An 18018-nucleotide genomic window follows, 5' to 3' on the forward strand; every position below is an offset into this window, starting at 1 on the left:
CCTGCATCCTCCCTCTCCCAACACTGCCGCCATCACCTCACCTGGCCATCTCAGCACCAGCATTTGCTCTCCCACAGCTGATGGGCACCCACCCCCAGGGTCTTCCCGACTTAGCACAAGGAGGGAGGGAGACATGACTTGGATGCAGGAAACTTTTATTTTGCCCAGAGGGGCAGGAGAGACTGTCAGAGAGAGGGTGGGCAAGAGCCAGAGAGGCTGGTTGCCCCGTGTTGGGGGAGGCCGAGGGATCTTCTCCAGAGCATCGCTTTGGGCTCCGGATGCCCCCTTGGTGTGGCATTCCAGATCCCGAGGACTTGGCCCATCAGCCCCGCAGGGCCTTTCGGGTGTTCCTCCTGCCCCCTCCAACAGCTGGGAAGAGAGGGGAGGGGAGCAGAGGGCAGGGAAGGGCCGAGGGTGTGCGGCACTGCCAGCGGCCCAGGCGTTGGCTGGGGCTGCTCAGCGCTCCTCAGTGCCTCGTGCCCAGCAGCTCAGCCCTGCACGGTGGTGGTAGCGTTGGCGTTTGGGCTGGGGGCAGCGCCTGGGTCTGGGCTGGGTCTAGCAGGGCCCACAGGTGTCCCACAGCTTCTTGCTGTAGCGGGGCAAGGCGCAAGGGCTGCAGGCGGGAGAAGCGTAGGGTCTGCCAAAGGTGCAGAGGCCCCCCGAGCCCAGCGTGGCTCCGGCGCCGTAGAGGCCTCCCAGCCCCAGGGAGCCCCCAAAGGCGGGTGCTCCGGAGGAGCCCACCACGGCTTGCTGGGGGAAGGAGCTGAGGATGGGGCCGGGGAAGGTGACGACGACGGGGGGCGGCTGGATGAAGGCGCTCGAGTCGGGGCACTGGCGGGCGCACAGCTCATTGCAGCTCTCAGCGATGGGCTGGGGGACAGCGACGCTGGTTTTCGGTGGGCACAAGTCGTAGCAAGACATCTTTGCAGGGGTGGAGATCAGTTTGCAACAGAGAGGGATGGAGAAGGCTAAAAAAAAGGCCGTAAGTTTATGAAATAAATTTCAGAATGTTGATATGAGTGAAATTAATATGTTGTGCTTTCCTGTGCTATAGCATATGTTTTATGTGCAGCCTTGATCAACTTGATTAATGCTAGCTGAGCACCTGTGTCCAAAGTTTCTGACTGTATAAAGACCACCCCAGGAATGACCAGACCCCGCAGATAAATCTTTCTTCTGGCCTTGTATAGTTGTGTCTTACACTTCCTGCAAACTCACAGCCTGAAGAACGATGTAAGAACCTCAGTCTTATCTACCACAGAGTTCCTCAAAGTGGGGAAGCAGCCCCAAGTTAGATGTGGCTTTGCTTGAGATAGGAGGGTTTATTTATGTCTCCCAGAATGCCACTGAACACATCTGAAAAGGTGGCCATCTTATAAATTTATCTTAAATTTTATAAAATATTAAAATCATTGTCTGAAATAACAGTATTTTCATCTGTGATTTTTAAGCTTCTAATTGGCTCAATTTCTCAGAGTTTCTGCACTCACACCCAGTCTCCCAAATCCTGCATTTACCACTGCTTTCACTAAGAGTAGTTACAGACAGAAATGATCTAAAGCTGTTCAAAATCTGAGCATACCTATAGCAATCTTCTACACCTACTCTGATATAGGTTCCGATTAAGTAAATAGAAAGAAATAAGAAAATCATACTCACGAAGCTCCGCAAGGCGACTAAGTGAAAAGAAGTGTCTGGATGAACTCAGGAGCTTGAGCTTATATAGAGTTTCTCAGCATTCCTATGGGGTTTGAATCTTGCTTGGTGCTGGGGGTTGCGTTTGGCTGCCTAACAGAAATTGTTTAACAGCTTTCAGTTACGAAAGTTTTGTGTTTATCATCATTATGATTTTATTCAAATTCTCACACCGTGTGATGTCCATGTTACACTATCATTTCTTTAATCTTGGGTCTTCATTTCTGGTATCATTATAGTGACCTCACTGGAATTACCACGTGCATTAAGCTGACTCCACATGTTACTTCTTCCTTTACAAAGTTGTAAGCTTGTCTGCTCAGAGATTTTGTAAGACTCATCTTTGGCTGACATGTACATTTTTCCTTAACAACCTTTTAAATTTATCTGGTAAATTAGTCAGAAAAAGAGTGCAGCTTATCCTGCGACTACCTGGGAATTTGTCATTTCCACCCCTAACTTAAACAGACCTCACTGACCTAAGAGGGATTTTCAAGTGGTCATGAGTATCAGCTGAGATCATACAATACACATGACAGTTCCCCAACAGCTTTCCATTAGGAGAAACAGTCTTCTGAGTGGCAACTCAATTTTACATAAAAATCATTTTGTTTCACTAAGAGTATAAGTGGGAATTGAATTTCAGCTTTAAAGGGTCCCATGGCTCTGCTGACAGTGATTTGAGCTAGAAAGTGGAAGAAATCACCATCCAGAAATGTATGAAGTCCCACCCCTGCCCATGATCAAAACAGGTACAATTTTGAGGAAAAATCAAAGAAGCAGATAAAGGGTTTTTTTAGATGTTGTGGGCGTTAACTCTTATCCGGTATGTTCTGGGGCTTCTTGAGAAAAACGTACTTTGTAATGATTTCACAAACATTCATTAGTTGGTGCTCAACCCAGCTAATGTTTGGTGTTGTGTTAATGTATGAAAATGTGTGAGTGATTTAGATGCGTCAGTGTTACACAATCACATTTGCTTTAATGTACAGGAAACAAGGTGGTGCACGCCATTACTTTAATTAGATCATGATTTGTGCCATTGGAAGGCATGGGTCAATTCTAATGTAGCTCTTCTTTTCTTTCATTAAAAAAAAATGTTTTCAACATTCTTGCTCAAATCCTCTGTTAGTATAAGATGTCATATTTTCTGTATATCAGGTGAAAATACATTGTTATTTCAAACTATGCTTTCCAGAAAAAAATTCTACATCCATTTGTGATTATCTACCCTTTTTCTGTGCTTTTTCAGAGGATAGTCAGTATCTTTTATTCCAACTTTTAGACTTTTACTCATGTCCAAGGCATTTTACAGACCCTTCTCATTGTCATCCCTGAGAAGACCCCCCAGAGCTGAACCATCTGGTCTTAATTACTGCAATGCCTAAATTGAATATTTCTTCTTGTGATACAGCTTCATCCCGACATTTTCCTTTTCTCTTCAGGTGATAAAGGAACTGTGTTTACATTTCTGTGGGTGGTTTTTTTTTTCCTGACATGTATTGCTGCAGTTTGGGAGGAGTTGTGGCTGGGGACCTAAGTGGAAACAACAGCTGGCTGAAGTCACTGTTTCCCCAGTAAAAACTGCTCTGCATTTATTGCAGGGGAAGACAAAAAACACTCTCCAGGCATAGAAAATGAATTACTGCAATCCACATCTCCCAGCTTGGGGGTGACTTCCTTGACTAGATTTACATTTTACCACAAAGTCTGCAAGTCAGAGCAAGTTGTGCCTCATTAGTCTGTCTCAAGGCAACAAACCCTCTCCACATAAAAGTCCTCCATTTCCTCTCTCCACTTGGTAGCATTACTCTGTATTTAATAACATTGTGATTTAAATGCTCTCCAAATTACAAAATGTCTTTTGGGGGTTCCCGTGGGAAAAAAGTGCTTATTGTAGATTTTCTCAAGCAACTCAGGAACAAAGGATATCAAAGCACTTCAGAAACACTGACTAATGATTTATGCATACTGTTTTGTTGTTATAATGTGACTTGCATGTCCCAATGGTGAGTAACAACATCAGTCTAAACAGGGAGCTGCTGTCAGTCATATCACTCCCCTAATCAGACTGTGGTTCACAGCCACTGGCGCTGGCCAGCTCTGTCCTTGCCCTGCTTTCCCTTTTGTGTCATCCAGCGTAGGCTGCTCCTTTCACAGTCTACAGCTGTCTTCAGCAGGAGCCTGGTGGACCACAATAAAAACTTCCTCTTCTTTCTAGTGTCTCTCTAGACCTTTAAGCAAGCAGAAAGGGTGGAGTTGTAGAGCTGGACATTAAAGACAGACGATTAAGAGAGTTGAAAGGTGATATTTTAAAAATTAATAATAATTTCAGCATTTGAAATGAGAGACAGGAGTATTTCATTGGTCTGGATATATATTAGTGTCCTAAAGTACCTCTTAAAACTAAGGAAGTGTGACAAAATTTATCATAGGAGAGAATTTAGATTGTATTTTCATAGAAGATAAAGAAAGTGAAGGTTTATATCAAAATAATAACAGCATCAATCAGAGAAAATTCCTTATGTATTTAAAAAAATATCGATAATCATATGCTAATGAACATCAACTAAGCAGAAAAGACAAGGAAAAAAATGTACCAGACTAAGGGGCAGGAGATAATTATTGAAGTTAAAGAAAAACCTTACGAGAAAGAAAATGTGTACAGGATGAAAACAGCTATTTTTAATGTTTAACTCTGCTGATCCTTTGACTAAATGTATACTAAATAGGCCATGAATGAAAAGTACAACTTAAAATAATCAATAATAGAAAACACATAATTTTCTGTGTATTATATAATATATATTTATATTTTCTATATAATTATATAATAGAAAATATAAAGGGAATGTAACACATCATTGGAAGGAAACGGAGAATATGGACTATGGTGGTGGAGCAGAATATCATCTGTATTATGACCAGTGGTAAAGCAGGTGAATCCTCAACAACGTTTAGAATAAAAAATTTTAAAAAACACTATGAATATGATGCATAAAAGATTTATTGGGAAAAAAATTTTACTAAATAAGAAAGAGTATACACAACAAAACATATGAAGAAAAAAGGAACAACAAGAAGTTAAAAAATTAAAATAGAAATTTCTACTCTTAAAGTTGTCAAAATTAAACTTCAACAACAGATAAATAAATACAATATTTTACATGAGATTCATGACATAAACAAAAAAGAAAATTACGCAGTGAAAGACCCCTGAAAATGTAAGATGTAAAAAATCTATGAAGCACAATATTAGGTAAGAGATCTCTGAAACTGGAGTGAAAGTAAAAGATTAAGAATGGCAAAATAAAAGCTATATAGCCAATATTACTGGTTGACACTAATGGGATGAATAGCTTCTTCAAAGTTTCTCCATTCTAGACAGATATGAAGGCTCTGGGTCTGGGCTGGGTCTAGCAGGGCCCACAGGTGTCCCACAGCTTCTTGCTGTAGCGGGGCAAGGCGCAAGGGCTGCAGGCGGGAGAAGCGTAGGGTCTGCCAAAGGTGCAGAGGCCCCCTGAGCCCAGCGTGGCTCCGGCGCCGTAGAGGCCTCCCAGCCCCAGGGAGCCCCCAAAGGCGGGTGCTCCGGAGGAGCCCACCACGGCTTGCTGGGGGAAGGAGCTGAGGATGGGGCCGGGGAAGGTGACGACGACGGGGGGCGGCTGGATGAAGGCGCTCGAGTCGGGGCACTGGCGGGCACACAGCTCGTTGCAGCTCTCAGCGATGGGCTGGGGGACGGCGACGCTGGTTTTCGGTGGGCACAGGTCGTAGCAAGACATCTTTGCACAGGATTGGACGGTGCTCTGCAAGAGGGCAGAGATTGCAAGAGAGCCACAGAGGTAAGCACCCGAGGCAGAGAGGCTGGGGCCGGAGCAGGGGGCAGGAGGAGAAGCGCTCACCGACTTACCCTGTTCCCCGAGGAGAAGGCAGCCAGAGCAGTGGTAGGGAGAGCCTGGCAGAGGCAGAGCTTTTATACTGGCCCTGCCATTGCTCAGCACCACCTGGGCCAATCTGCAGAGGCGGCACTCCCTCCTGCCGATGACAAGGGGGCTGTCCGGCTCCTGCCCCTCCCTGAGTCAGCATCCCCTCGCCAGACCAGCACACGCCGCTTCCGAGCCTTTCCTCTCCTTTCGGCTTTGTGGGCTAAATGACAGCAGGCATCTCCCTGCTGGGGGCTGCGCACGGCAGGATCTGCGGCTCCTCGTTGCCTGCCTTGTGCTCTGCCCTGGGAAGACACCTCTGCCCTGTGCTCGCAGCCAGGCTCTGCTGGGAGGAGAGCCGCCGCCAAGCGCCAATGGGGCCAGTGCATCAGGGGGCTGCTGCAGCTGTGCATTCAGACAGGGCTCACAGCTGCCCAGCAGCCCGAGCGCAGCCCCCGCCCAGCAGCAGCGTCCCCCAGCTATGGGTGTCCTGGGACACGTGCAGGGGACTGCTGAGGCTTGGGCAGGGCTGGCACGAGCTTACCCACGTGCTGCCAGGTGGGGACCTCTGCTCCTTGCACCATGCACCTTGGGGAAGAGCCCGAGGGGTCTTTTGCCCCCGGCATGCAGAGGTCCATGACCAACACCTGCAGGCAGATGGAGGCCAGCTCTGTTGGGCTGGCGAGTGATGCATCGTGCTGAGCAGGCAGTGCCCGAGAGGAGTGCCTTTGATTTGGCATTTCGTAACCTCGCGCCTCTGTAGATAATAGCCACACGGTGTACGTCATGCGGTGGCTGGCGTGCGGGAGGCCTGGCAAGGCTGCCTTCTCGGCCAGCACCAGGACCCTGGTCTTCCCTGTGGCTCTGCACAGAAGGCATGAGGCCGCCCCGAGACCAAGCCCTTGGGGAAGAGCTATGGCACGCAGGGCACTTGCAGTCAGCCTTTGTCACGTTGCGTGCCCTCTTACACACCGAGATAATGAAAAGACAGCGGGGCTCATTTGGCCCATTAGGTTACAGCTGGCAAGCGTCCGAGAAGGGTAATTGCAGGGGCTGATAGAGCGGGTTGGGGCTGGCGAGGAAACGGCGTCAGCAAAACACCCTGTGCCACGCAGGGAGGAGGCAGGGGCTCGGCCGACGTGGGCCACGTGCCCCCAACGTGGCCAGCTCCTCCCTGCGCTCACCGGCCAGGCATAAAAGCTCTGCCCTCGGCCAGCACTGGCATCCGCCGCTCCTGCCTCGCTCTGCTCAGGAAAAGGGTAGGTGGGTGCCTGCGGGTCTCTGCCTCCTCTGGCAGGTGCCGGCGTGGGGCCTCCCTGGCCAGGAGAGCTCTGCCGGCAGCGGGCGTGCTGGCAGCAGCCTTGGATGGCCAGGGTGGGCTGAGCCGCAGCGGGAGGAGGAAGGAGCCCGGGACACACAAAGCCAGGCCTTGCACAGGCTCTGCGGGAGGGCTTGTGTGCCTGCTGTGCGTGGAGAGCAGGGCGCTGAGCGGGGGTGGCTGGGCAGTGCGGGCAAGGCGGTGGCGCTGGCCCCTCCAGCTCCAGGGCAGCCCTGGGAACAGGGCACTGCTCGGCCGGGGGATCTCCTCCTCGCTCATGACACCTGTCCTGGGCGCCGTGTCTTTCAGGCTCAGCACTCTCGCACAAAGATGTCTTGCTACGACCTGTGCCCACCGAAAACCAGCGTTGCTGTCCCGCAGCCCATCGCTGAGAGCTGCAACGAGCTGTGCGCCCGCCAGTGCCCCGACTCGAGCGCCTTCATCCAGCCGCCCCCCGTCGTCGTCACCTTCCCCGGCCCCATCCTCAGCTCCTTCCCCCAGCAAGCCGTGGTGGGCTCCTCCGGAGCCCCCGCCTTTGGGGGCTCCCTGGGGCTGGGAGGCCTCTACGGCGCCGGAGCCACGCTGGGCTCGGGGGGCCTCTGCACCTTTGGCAGACCCTACGCTTCTCCCGCCTGCAGCCCTTGCGCCTTGCCCCGCTACAGCAAGAAGCTGTGGGACACCTGTGGGCCCTGCTAGACCCAGCCCCAGACTCCCTGGGTCACCTCAGGCTCACGCCTCCTCTCCTTAATCCCCTCCTTCCCCTCTCTCCAGGACGCCTCCCCTCCTTGCTCCTACCCGTGCCCAGATGCGCGACTCCACCATCGTCCCACAGGGCACTTGCCTGTCTCTACAAGAGCCACTGCCTGGCTTCTCCATGAAGGAACACCTCTCTTGAAGGCCACGGAGACAACCTGCCTGCCTCTGCCTTCTGTGTCTTTCTCCACTGCAATAAAACAACCCTGCATCCAACACCTGCCTCTCCGTTTTTCCTTTCAGGGCCCAGTGTGGGCTGCAGGGCTGCCTCGCCCTGCACGTGGCCCCCGCCAGCCGGGCCAGGGCAGTCTCTCAGCCCCAGCAGAGACAGGCTGAGCTGCCTTTGGGGAGACCCCACAGCCCTGGCACCTCTGGCCACACACGGTCCCGTGGCTGAGCTTCCTTTGGGGAGACCCCACAGCCCTGGCACCTCTGGCCACACACGGTCCCGTGGCTGAGCTCCGAGGGCCCTGCCTGAAGGCAGGCTGCTCCCTTGCCCGCAGGACATGCAGCCCGGGGGCGTTTGCAGACCTGCAGCCTCCCTGGGCACGAGCGGGGCTGCCCCAGGGGCTGGGAGCCAGCCAGGGGCAGTGGCTGCCACGGCTCCAGCCCCTTTGTGCCTCCTTGGCTTTGCTTGAGGCCCTGGGGGAGAAAGCAAAGGCGAGGCTTCTCCTTCCTCTTCCCTATCCCGTTCCCCTCCCCTTCTCTTTCCTCTTCTTCTTTCCCTTTCCCTCCTTCTTCTTCTCCCCCTTCTTTTTCTCCTTACCCTTCCCTTTCCCCTTCCCTTTCCCCTTCCTTTCCCTTCCCTTTCCCATTCCACTTCCCATTCCTCTTCCCTCTTCTTCCCCTTCCCCTTCCCCTTCTCACCCCCAGCACAGACCAACACACTCGGTGCTCCTCGGTGCTCTGCCGCAGACACAAAATCACAGAAAGCACAGCCTCATTACTGTGCCAGGAGCCTTTGCAGGGCATCTTGTCATGCTGTCGCCTCAAGCAGGGTCACCCAGAGCTGCTGCCCAGCACCATGTCCAGACGGCTTTTGCACGTCTCCAGGGACGGAGACTCCACAACCACCCAGGGAAACCTGTGCCAGGGCTCGGACACCCGCACAGAGAAAAAGTGGTTTGGGGTGTTGAGGCAGCGCCTCCTGTGTTTCAGCTGGTGCCCATTGCCTCTTGTCCTGCCACTGGACACCTCCGAAAAGAGCCTGCCTCCATCTTCTTGACGCCTCTCCTTCAGGCATGTGTGCACATTAATGAGATCCCCGTGAGGCTCCTCGGTGCCAGGAGGAACAGCCCCGGCTCTCTCAGGCTCTCCCCAAAGGACAGATGCTCCCTGTCCCTTCATCACCTGCATGGCCCTTGGCTGGACTCTCTCCAGCAGCCCCACATCTCTGCTGTGCTGGGGAGCCTGGGCAGCACTGGACACAGCACCGCAGGGGGGGCCTCGCCACGGCCGAGTGGAGGGCAAGGATCCCCTCCCTCCACCCCTTCCACATGCAGACCAGGACATCGCTGGCCACCTTTGCCCCAAGGCACCTTGCCAGCTCATGCTCACCTTGGTGTCCACCAGCGCCCCCAGGGCCTTTCCGGGCAAGCTGCTCTCCAGCAGTCGACAGCCATTTCCCAGGCGCGGGCTTTTACACTCACTGCCTCTCGTCCAGCCTCCTCTGTGCAGACGCCCGGAGATGCTGCCGTGCTTCTGCGGAGCGGCGGGACCTGGTGGAGCTGGTGCCGCTCCCAGGCTGAGACCACCAGGCAAAGGAGCGCTGACAGCGCCTGTCCTGCCCTCTGCCCTTCCCGCAGCTCCTGCAAGCCCCACCAGAAGGCTTTCTCTCCCCTGCCTGCTGCCTGCATCCTCCCTCTCCCAACACTGCCGCCATCACCTCACCTGGCCATCTCAGCACCAGCATTTGCTCTCCCACAGCTGATGGGCACCCACCCCCAGGGTCTTCCCGACTTAGCACAAGGAGGGAGGGAGACATGACTTGGATGCAGGAAACTTTTATTTTGCCCAGAGGGGCAGGAGAGACTGTCAGAGAGAGGGTGGGCAAGAGCCAGAGAGGCTGGTTGCCCCGTGTTGGGGGAGGCCGAGGGATCTTCTCCAGAGCATCGCTTTGGGCTCCGGATGCCCCCTTGGTGTGGCATTCCAGATCCCGAGGACTTGGCCCATCAGCCCCGCAGGGCCTTTCGGGTGTTCCTCCTGCCCCCTCCGACAGCTGGGAAGAGAGGGGAGGGGAGCAGAGGGCAGGGAAGGGCCGAGGGTGTGCGGCACTGCCAGCGGCCCAGGCGTTGGCTGGGGCTGCTCAGCGCTCCTCAGTGCCTCGTGCCCAGCAGCTCAGCCCTGCACGGTGGTGGTAGCGTTGGCGTTTGGGCTGGGGGCAGCGCCTGGGTCTGGGCTGGGTCTAGCAGGGCCCACAGGTGTCCCACAGCTTCTTGCTGTAGCGGGGCAAGGCGCAAGGGCTGCAGGCGGGAGAAGCGTAGGGTCTGCCAAAGGTGCAGAGGCCCCCCGAGCCCAGCGTGGCTCCGGCGCCGTAGAGGCCTCCCAGCCCCAGGGAGCCCCCAAAGGCGGGTGCTCCGGAGGAGCCCACCACGGCTTGCTGGGGGAAGGAGCTGAGGATGGGGCCGGGGAAGGTGACGACGACGGGGGGCGGCTGGATGAAGGCGCTCGAGTCGGGGCACTGGCGGGCGCACAGCTCGTTGCAGCTCTCAGCGATGGGCTGCGGGACAGCGACGCTGGTTTTCGGTGGGCACAGGTCGTAGCAAGACATCTTTGCACAGGATTGGACGGTGCTCTGCAAGAGGGCAGAGATTGCAAGAGAGCCACAGAGGTAAGCACCCGAGGCAGAGAGGCTGGGGCCGGAGCAGGGGGCAGGAGGAGAAGCGCTCACCGACTTACCCTGTTCCCCGAGGAGAAGGCAGCCAGAGCAGTGGTAGGGAGAGCCTGGCAGAGGCAGAGCTTTTATACTGGCCCTGCCATTGCTCAGCACCACCTGGGCCAATCTGCAGAGGCGGCACTCCCTCCTGCCGATGACAAGGGGGCTGTCCGGCTCCTGCCCCTCCCTGAGTCAGCATCCCCTCGCCAGACCAGCACACGCCGCTTCCGAGCCTTTCCTCTCCTTTCTGCTTCGTGGGCTAAATGACAGCAGGCATCTCCCTGCTGGGGGCTGCGCACGGCAGGATCTGCGGCTCCTCGTTGCCTGCCTTGTGCTCTGCCCTGGGAAGACACCTCTGCCCTGTGCTCGCAGCCAGGCTCTGCTGGGAGGAGAGCCGCCGCCAAGCGCCAATGGGGCCAGTGCATCAGGGGGCTGCTGCAGCTGTGCATTCAGACAGGGCTCACAGCTGCCCAGCAGCCCGAGCGCAGCCCCCGCCCAGCAGCAGCGTCCCCCAGCTATGGGTGTCCTGGGACACGTGCAGGGGACTGCTGAGGCTTGGGCAGGGCTGGCACGAGCTTACCCACGTGCTGCCAGGTGGGGACCTCTGCTCCTTGCACCATGCACCTTGGGGAAGAGCCCGAGGGGTCTTTTGCCCCCGGCATGCAGAGGTCCATGACCAACACCTGCAGGCAGATGGAGGCCAGCTCTGTTGGGCTGGCGAGTGATGCATCGTGCTGAGCAGGCAGTGCCCGAGAGGAGTGCCTTTGATTTGGCATTTCGTAACCTCGCGCCTCTGTAGATAATAGCCACACGGTGTACGTCATGCGGTGGCTGGCGTGCGGGAGGCCTGGCAAGGCTGCCTTCTCGGCCAGCACCAGGACCCTGGTCTTCCCTGTGGCTCTGCACAGAAGGCATGAGGCCGCCCCGAGACCAAGCCCTTGGGGAAGAGCTATGGCACGCAGGGCACTTGCAGTCAGCCTTTGTCACGTTGCGTGCCCTCTTACACACCGAGATAATGAAAAGACAGCGGGGCTCATTTGGCCCATTAGGTTACAGCTGGCAAGCGTCCGAGAAGGGTAATTGCAGGGGCTGATAGAGCGGGTTGGGGCTGGCGAGGAAACGGCGTCAGCAAAACACCCTGTGCCACGCAGGGAGGAGGCAGGGGCTCGGCCGACGTGGGCCACGTGCCCCCAACGTGGCCAGCTCCTCCCTGCGCTCACCGGCCAGGCATAAAAGCTCTGCCCTCGGCCAGCACTGGCATCCGCCGCTCCTGCCTCGCTCTGCTCAGGAAAAGGGTAGGTGGGTGCCTGCGGGTCTCTGCCTCCTCTGGCAGGTGCCGGCGTGGGGCCTCCCTGGCCAGGAGAGCTCTGCCGGCAGCGGGCGTGCTGGCAGCAGCCTTGGATGGCCAGGGTGGGCTGAGCCGCAGCGGGAGGAGGAAGGAGCCCGGGACACACAAAGCCAGGCCTTGCACAGGCTCTGCGGGAGGGCTTGTGTGCCTGCTGTGCGTGGAGAGCAGGGCGCTGAGCGGGGGTGGCTGGGCAGTGCGGGCAAGGCGGTGGCGCTGGCCCCTCCAGCTCCAGGGCAGCCCTGGGAACAGGGCACTGCTCGGCCGGGGGATCTCCTCCTCGCTCATGACACCTGTCCTGGGCGCCGTGTCTTTCAGGCTCAGCACTCTCGCACAAAGATGTCTTGCTACGACCTGTGCCCACCGAAAACCAGCGTTGCTGTCCCGCAGCCCATCGCTGAGAGCTGCAACGAGCTGTGCGCCCGCCAGTGCCCCGACTCGAGCGCCTTCATCCAGCCGCCCCCCGTCGTCGTCACCTTCCCCGGCCCCATCCTCAGCTCCTTCCCCCAGCAAGCCGTGGTGGGCTCCTCCGGAGCACCCGCCTTTGGGGGCTCCCTGGGGCTGGGAGGCCTCTACGGCGCCGGAGCCACGCTGGGCTCGGGGGGCCTCTGCACCTTTGGCAGACCCTACGCTTCTCCCGCCTGCAGCCCTTGCGCCTTGCCCCGCTACAGCAAGAAGCTGTGGGACACCTGTGGGCCCTGCTAGACCCAGCCCCAGACTCCCTGGGTCACCTCAGGCTCACGCCTCCTCTCCTTAATCCCCTCCTTCCCCTCTCTCCAGGACGCCTCCCCTCCTTGCTCCTACCCGTGCCCAGATGCGCGACTCCACCATCGTCCCACAGGGCACTTGCCTGTCTCTACAAGAGCCACTGCCTGGCTTCTCCATGAAGGAACACCTCTCTTGAAGGCCACGGAGACAACCTGCCTGCCTCTGCCTTCTGTGTCTTTCTCCACTGCAATAAAACAACCCTGCATCCAACACCTGCCTCTCCGTTTTTCCTTTCAGGGCCCAGTGTGGGCTGCAGGGCTGCCTCGCCCTGCACGTGGCCCCCGCCAGCCGGGCCAGGGCAGTCTCTCAGCCCCAGCAGAGACAGGCTGAGCTGCCTTTGGGGAGACCCCACAGCCCTGGCACCTCTGGCCACACACGGTCCCGTGGCTGAGCTTCCTTTGGGGAGACCCCACAGCCCTGGCACCTCTGGCCACACACGGTCCCGTGGCTGAGCTCCGAGGGCCCTGCCTGAAGGCAGGCTGCTCCCTTGCCCGCAGGACATGCAGCCCGGGGGCGTTTGCAGACCTGCAGCCTCCCTGGGCACGAGCGGGGCTGCCCCAGGGGCTGGGAGCCAGCCAGGGGCAGTGGCTGCCACGGCTCCAGCCCCTTTGTGCCTCCTTGGCTTTGCTTGAGGCCCTGGGGGAGAAAGCAAAGGCGAGGCTTCTCCTTCCTCTTCCCTATCCCGTTCCCCTCCCCTTCTCTTTCCTCTTCTTCTTTCCCTTTCCCTCCTTCTTCTTCTCCCCCTTCTTTTTCTCCTTACCCTTCCCTTTCCCCTTCCCTTTCCCCTTCCTTTCCCTTCCCTTTCCCATTCCACTTCCCATTCCTCTTCCCTCTTCTTCCCCTTCCCCTTCCCCTTCTCACCCCCAGCACAGACCAACACACTCGGTGCTCCTCGGTGCTCTGCCGCAGACACAAAATCACAGAAAGCACAGCCTCATTACTGTGCCAGGAGCCTTTGCAGGGCATCTTGTCATGCTGTCGCCTCAAGCAGGGTCACCCAGAGCTGCTGCCCAGCACCATGTCCAGACGGCTTTTGCACGTCTCCAGGGACGGAGACTCCACAACCACCCAGGGAAACCTGTGCCAGGGCTCGGACACCCGCACAGAGAAAAAGTGGTTTGGGGTGTTGAGGCAGCGCCTCCTGTCTTTCAGCTGGTGCCCATTGCCTCTTGTCCTGCCACTGGACACCTCCGAAAAGAGCCTGCCTCCATCTTCTTGACGCCTCTCCTTCAGGCATGTGTGCACATTAATGAGATCCCCGTGAGGCTCCTCGGTGCCAGGAGGAACAGCCCCGGCTCTCTCAGGCTCTCCCCAAAGGACAGATGCTCCCTGTCCCTTCATCACCTGCATGGCCCTTGGCTGGACTCTCTCCAGCAGCCCCACATCTCTGCTGTGCTGGGGAGCCTGGGCAGCACTGGACACAGCACCGCAGGGGGGGCCTCGCCACGGCCGAGTGGAGGGCAAGGATCCCCTCCCTCCACCCCTTCCACATGCAGACCAGGACATCGCTGGCCACCTTTGCCCCAAGGCACCTTGCCAGCTCATGCTCACCTTGGTGTCCACCAGCGCCCCCAGGGCCTTTCCGGGCAAGCTGCTCTCCAGCAGTCGACAGCCATTTCCCAGGCGCGGGCTTTTACACTCACTGCCTCTCGTCCAGCCTCCTCTGTGCAGACGCCCGGAGATGCTGCCGTGCTTCTGCGGAGCGGCGGGACCTGGTGGAGCTGGTGCCGCTCCCAGGCTGAGACCACCAGGCAAAGGAGCGCTGACAGCGCCTGTCCTGCCCTCTGCCCTTCCCGCAGCTCCTGCAAGCCCCACCAGAAGGCTTTCTCTCCCCTGCCTGCTGCCTGCATCCTCCCTCTCCCAACACTGCCGCCATCACCTCACCTGGCCATCTCAGCACCAGCATTTGCTCTCCCACAGCTGATGGGCACCCACCCCCAGGGTCTTCCCGACTTAGCACAAGGAGGGAGGGAGACATGACTTGGATGCAGGAAACTTTTATTTTGCCCAGAGGGGCAGGAGAGACTGTCAGAGAGAGGGTGGGCAAGAGCCAGAGAGGCTGGTTGCCCCGTGTTGGGGGAGGCCGAGGGATCTTCTCCAGAGCATCGCTTTGGGCTCCGGATGCCCCCTTGGTGTGGCATTCCAGATCCCGAGGACTTGGCCCATCAGCCCCGCAGGCCCTTTCGGGTGTTCCTCCTGCCCCCTCCAACAGCTGGGAAGAGAGGGGAGGGGAGCAGAGGGCAGGGAAGGGCCGAGGGTGTGCGGCACTGCCAGCGGCCCAGGCGTTGGCTGGGGCTGCTCAGCGCTCCTCAGTGCCTCGTGCCCAGCAGCTCAGCCCTGCACGGTGGTGGTAGCGTTGGCGTTTGGGCTGGGGGCAGCGCCTGGGTCTGGGCTGGGTCTAGCAGGGCCCACAGGTGTCCCACAGCTTCTTGCTGTAGCGGGGCAAGGCGCAAGGGCTGCAGGCGGGAGAAGCGTAGGGTCTGCCAAAGGTGCAGAGGCCCCCCGAGCCCAGCGTGGCTCCGGCGCCGTAGAGGCCTCCCAGCCCCAGGGAGCCCCCAAAGGCGGGTGCTCCGGAGGAGCCCACCACGGCTTGCTGGGGGAAGGAGCTGAGGATGGGGCCGGGGAAGGTGACGACGACGGGGGGCGGCTGGATGAAGGCGCTCGAGTCGGGGCACTGGCGGGCGCACAGCTCGTTGCAGCTCTCAGCGATGGGCTGGGGGACGGCGACGCTGGTTTTCGGTGGGCACAGGTCGTAGCAAGACATCTTTGCACAGGATCGGACGGTGCTCTGCAAGAGGGCAGAGATTGCAAGAGAGCCACAGAGGTAAGCACCCGAGGCAGAGAGGCTGGGGCCGGAGCAGGGGGCAGGAGGAGAAGCGCTCACCGACTTACCCTGTTCCCCGAGGAGAAGGCAGCCAGAGCAGTGGTAGGGAGAGCCTGGCAGAGGCAGAGCTTTTATACTGGCCCTGCCATTGCTCAGCACCACCTGGGCCAATCTGCAGAGGCGGCACTCCCTCCTGCCGATGACAAGGGGGCTGTCCGGCTCCTGCCCCTCCCTGAGTCAGCATCCCCTCGCCAGACCAGCACACGCCGCTTCCGAGCCTTTCCTCTCCTTTCGGCTTTGTGGGCTAAATGACAGCAGGCATCTCCCTGCTGGGGGCTGCGCACGGCAGGATCTGCGGCTCCTCGTTGCCTGCCTTGTGCTCTGCCCTGGGAAGACACCTCTGCCCTGTGCTCGCAGCCAGGCTCTGCTGGGAGGAGAGCCGCCGCCAAGCGCCAATGGGGCCAGTGCATCAGGGGGCTGCTGCAGCTGTGCATTCAGACAGGGCTCACAGCTGCCCAGCAGCCCGAGCGCAGCCCCCGCCCAGCAGCAGCGTCCCCCCAGCTATGGGTGTCCTGGGACACGTGCAGGGGACTGCTGAGGCTTGGGCAGGGCTGGCACGAGCTTACCCACGTGCTGCCAGGTGGGGACCTCTGCTCCTTGCACCATGCACCTTGGGGAAGAGCCCGAGGGGTCTTTTGCCCCCGGCATGCAGAGGTCCATGACCAACACCTGCAGGCAGATGGAGGCCAGCTCTGTTGGGCTGGCGAGTGATGCATCGTGCTGAGCAGGCAGTGCCCGAGAGGAGTGCCTTTGATTTGGCATTTCGTAACCTCGCGCCTCTGTAGATAATAGCCACACGGTGTACGTCATGCGGTGGCTGGCGTGCGGGAGGCCTGGCAAGGCTGCCTTCTCGGCCAGCACCAGGACCCTGGTCTTCCCTGTGGCTCTGCACAGAAGGCATGAGGCCGCCCCGAGACCAAGCCCTTGGGGAAGAGCTATGGCACGCAGGGCACTTGCAGTCAGCCTTTGTCACGTTGCGTGCCCTCTTACACACCGAGATAATGAAAAGACAGCGGGGCTCATTTGGCCCATTAGGTTACAGCTGGCAAGCGTCCGAGAAGGGTAATTGCAGGGGCTGATAGAGCGGGTTGGGGCTGGCGAGGAAACGGCGTCAGCAAAACACCCTGTGCCACGCAGGGAGGAGGCAGGGGCTCGGCCGACGTGGGCCACGTGCCCCCAACGTGGCCAGCTCCTCCCTGCGCTCACCGGCCAGGCATAAAAGCTCTGCCCTCGGCCAGCACTGGCATCCGCCGCTCCTGCCTCGCTCTGCTCAGGAAAAGGGTAGGTGGGTGCCTGCGGGTCTCTGCCTCCTCTGGCAGGTGCCGGCGTGGGGCCTCCCTGGCCAGGAGAGCTCTGCCGGCAGCGGGCGTGCTGGCAGCAGCCTTGGATGGCCAGGGTGGGCTGAGCCGCAGCGGGAGGAGGAAGGAGCCCGGGACACACAAAGCCAGGCCTTGCACAGGCTCTGCGGGAGGGCTTGTGTGCCTGCTGTGCGTGGAGAGCAGGGCGCTGAGCGGGGGTGGCTGGGCAGTGCGGGCAAGGCGGTGGCGCTGGCCCCTCCAGCTCCAGGGCAGCCCTGGGAACAGGGGCACTGCTCGGCCGGGGGATCTCCTCCTCGCTCATGACACCTGTCCTGGGCGCCGTGTCTTTCAGGCTCAGCACTCTCGCACAAAGATGTCTTGCTACGACCTGTGCCCACCGAAAACCAGCGTTGCTGTCCCGCAGCCCATCGCTGAGAGCTGCAACGAGCTGTGCGCCCGCCAGTGCCCCGACTCGAGCGCCTTCATCCAGCCGCCCCCCGTCGTCGTCACCTTCCCCGGCCCCATCCTCAGCTCCTTCCCCCAGCAAGCCGTGGTGGGCTCCTCCGGAGCACCCGCCTTTGGGGGCTCCCTGGGGCTGGGAGGCCTCTACGGCGCCGGAGCCACGCTGGGCTCGGGGGGCCTCTGCACCTTTGGCAGACCCTACGCTTCTCCCGCCTGCAGCCCTTGCGCCTTGCCCCGCTACAGCAAGAAGCTGTGGGACACCTGTGGGCCCTGCTAGACCCAGCCCCAGACTCCCTGGGTCACCTCAGGCTCACGCCTCCTCTCCTTAATCCCCTCCTTCCCCTCTCTCCAGGACGCCTCCCCTCCTTGCTCCTACCCGTGCCCAGATGCGCGACTCCACCATCGTCCCACAGGGCACTTGCCTGTCTCTACAAGAGCCACTGCCTGGCTTCTCCATGAAGGAACACCTCTCTTGAAGGCCACGGAGACAACCTGCCTGCCTCTGCCTTCTGTGTCTTTCTCCACTGCAATAAAACAACCCTGCATCCAACACCTGCCTCTCCGTTTTTCCTTTCAGGGCCCAGTGTGGGCTGCAGGGCTGCCTCGCCCTGCACGTGGCCCCCGCCAGCCGGGCCAGGGCAGTCTCTCAGCCCCAGCAGAGACAGGCTGAGCTGCCTTTGGGGAGACCCCACAGCCA

General features: G+C 58.6%; 7 protein-coding genes across 7 annotated transcripts; 3 read left to right on the plus strand and 4 right to left on the minus strand.

Moving 5' to 3' along the window:
• Positions 1-555: 555 nt before the first annotated feature.
• Positions 556-921, minus strand: LOC132320066 (scale keratin-like). Its single transcript, XM_059832195.1, has one exon. The coding sequence runs from the start codon at positions 919-921 to the stop codon at positions 556-558; it is 366 nt and encodes a 121-aa protein (XP_059688178.1).
• A 4190-nt stretch (positions 922-5111) lies between these two features.
• Positions 5112-5642, minus strand: LOC132320067 (scale keratin-like). The gene is made up of 2 exons (XM_059832196.1): positions 5611-5642; positions 5112-5522 (listed from the first exon to the last, which is right to left on the minus strand). The coding sequence occupies exon 2, from the start codon at positions 5475-5477 to the stop codon at positions 5112-5114; it is 366 nt and encodes a 121-aa protein (XP_059688179.1). The 5' UTR covers positions 5478-5522; positions 5611-5642.
• A 1175-nt stretch (positions 5643-6817) lies between these two features.
• LOC132320116 (scale keratin-like) lies at positions 6818-7632 on the plus strand. The gene is made up of 2 exons (XM_059832332.1): positions 6818-6877; positions 7246-7632. Exon 2 carries the CDS (start codon positions 7267-7269, stop codon positions 7630-7632), a length of 366 nt encoding a protein of 121 aa, XP_059688315.1. The 5' UTR covers positions 6818-6877; positions 7246-7266.
• Positions 7633-10093: 2461 nt separating this feature from the next.
• On the minus strand, positions 10094-10624 carry LOC132320108 (scale keratin-like). Its single transcript, XM_059832319.1, has 2 exons — positions 10593-10624; positions 10094-10504 (listed from the first exon to the last, which is right to left on the minus strand). The coding sequence occupies exon 2, from the start codon at positions 10457-10459 to the stop codon at positions 10094-10096; it is 366 nt and encodes a 121-aa protein (XP_059688302.1). The 5' UTR covers positions 10460-10504; positions 10593-10624.
• A 1174-nt stretch (positions 10625-11798) lies between these two features.
• Positions 11799-12614, plus strand: LOC132320118 (scale keratin-like). The gene is made up of 2 exons (XM_059832335.1): positions 11799-11867; positions 12228-12614. Exon 2 carries the CDS (start codon positions 12249-12251, stop codon positions 12612-12614), a length of 366 nt encoding a protein of 121 aa, XP_059688318.1. The 5' UTR covers positions 11799-11867; positions 12228-12248.
• Positions 12615-15075: 2461 nt separating this feature from the next.
• LOC132320111 (scale keratin-like) lies at positions 15076-15606 on the minus strand. The gene is made up of 2 exons (XM_059832323.1): positions 15575-15606; positions 15076-15486 (listed from the first exon to the last, which is right to left on the minus strand). The coding sequence occupies exon 2, from the start codon at positions 15439-15441 to the stop codon at positions 15076-15078; it is 366 nt and encodes a 121-aa protein (XP_059688306.1). The 5' UTR covers positions 15442-15486; positions 15575-15606.
• A 1175-nt stretch (positions 15607-16781) lies between these two features.
• Positions 16782-17598, plus strand: LOC132320134 (scale keratin-like). Its single transcript, XM_059832362.1, has 2 exons — positions 16782-16850; positions 17212-17598. Exon 2 carries the CDS (start codon positions 17233-17235, stop codon positions 17596-17598), a length of 366 nt encoding a protein of 121 aa, XP_059688345.1. The 5' UTR covers positions 16782-16850; positions 17212-17232.
• The last annotated feature ends 420 nt before the right edge of the window (positions 17599-18018 follow it).

This window comes from Gavia stellata, chromosome 33, assembly GCF_030936135.1.
Source record: "Gavia stellata isolate bGavSte3 chromosome 33, bGavSte3.hap2, whole genome shotgun sequence".
In the NCBI taxonomy this organism is placed as follows: domain Eukaryota; kingdom Metazoa; phylum Chordata; class Aves; order Gaviiformes; family Gaviidae; genus Gavia; species Gavia stellata.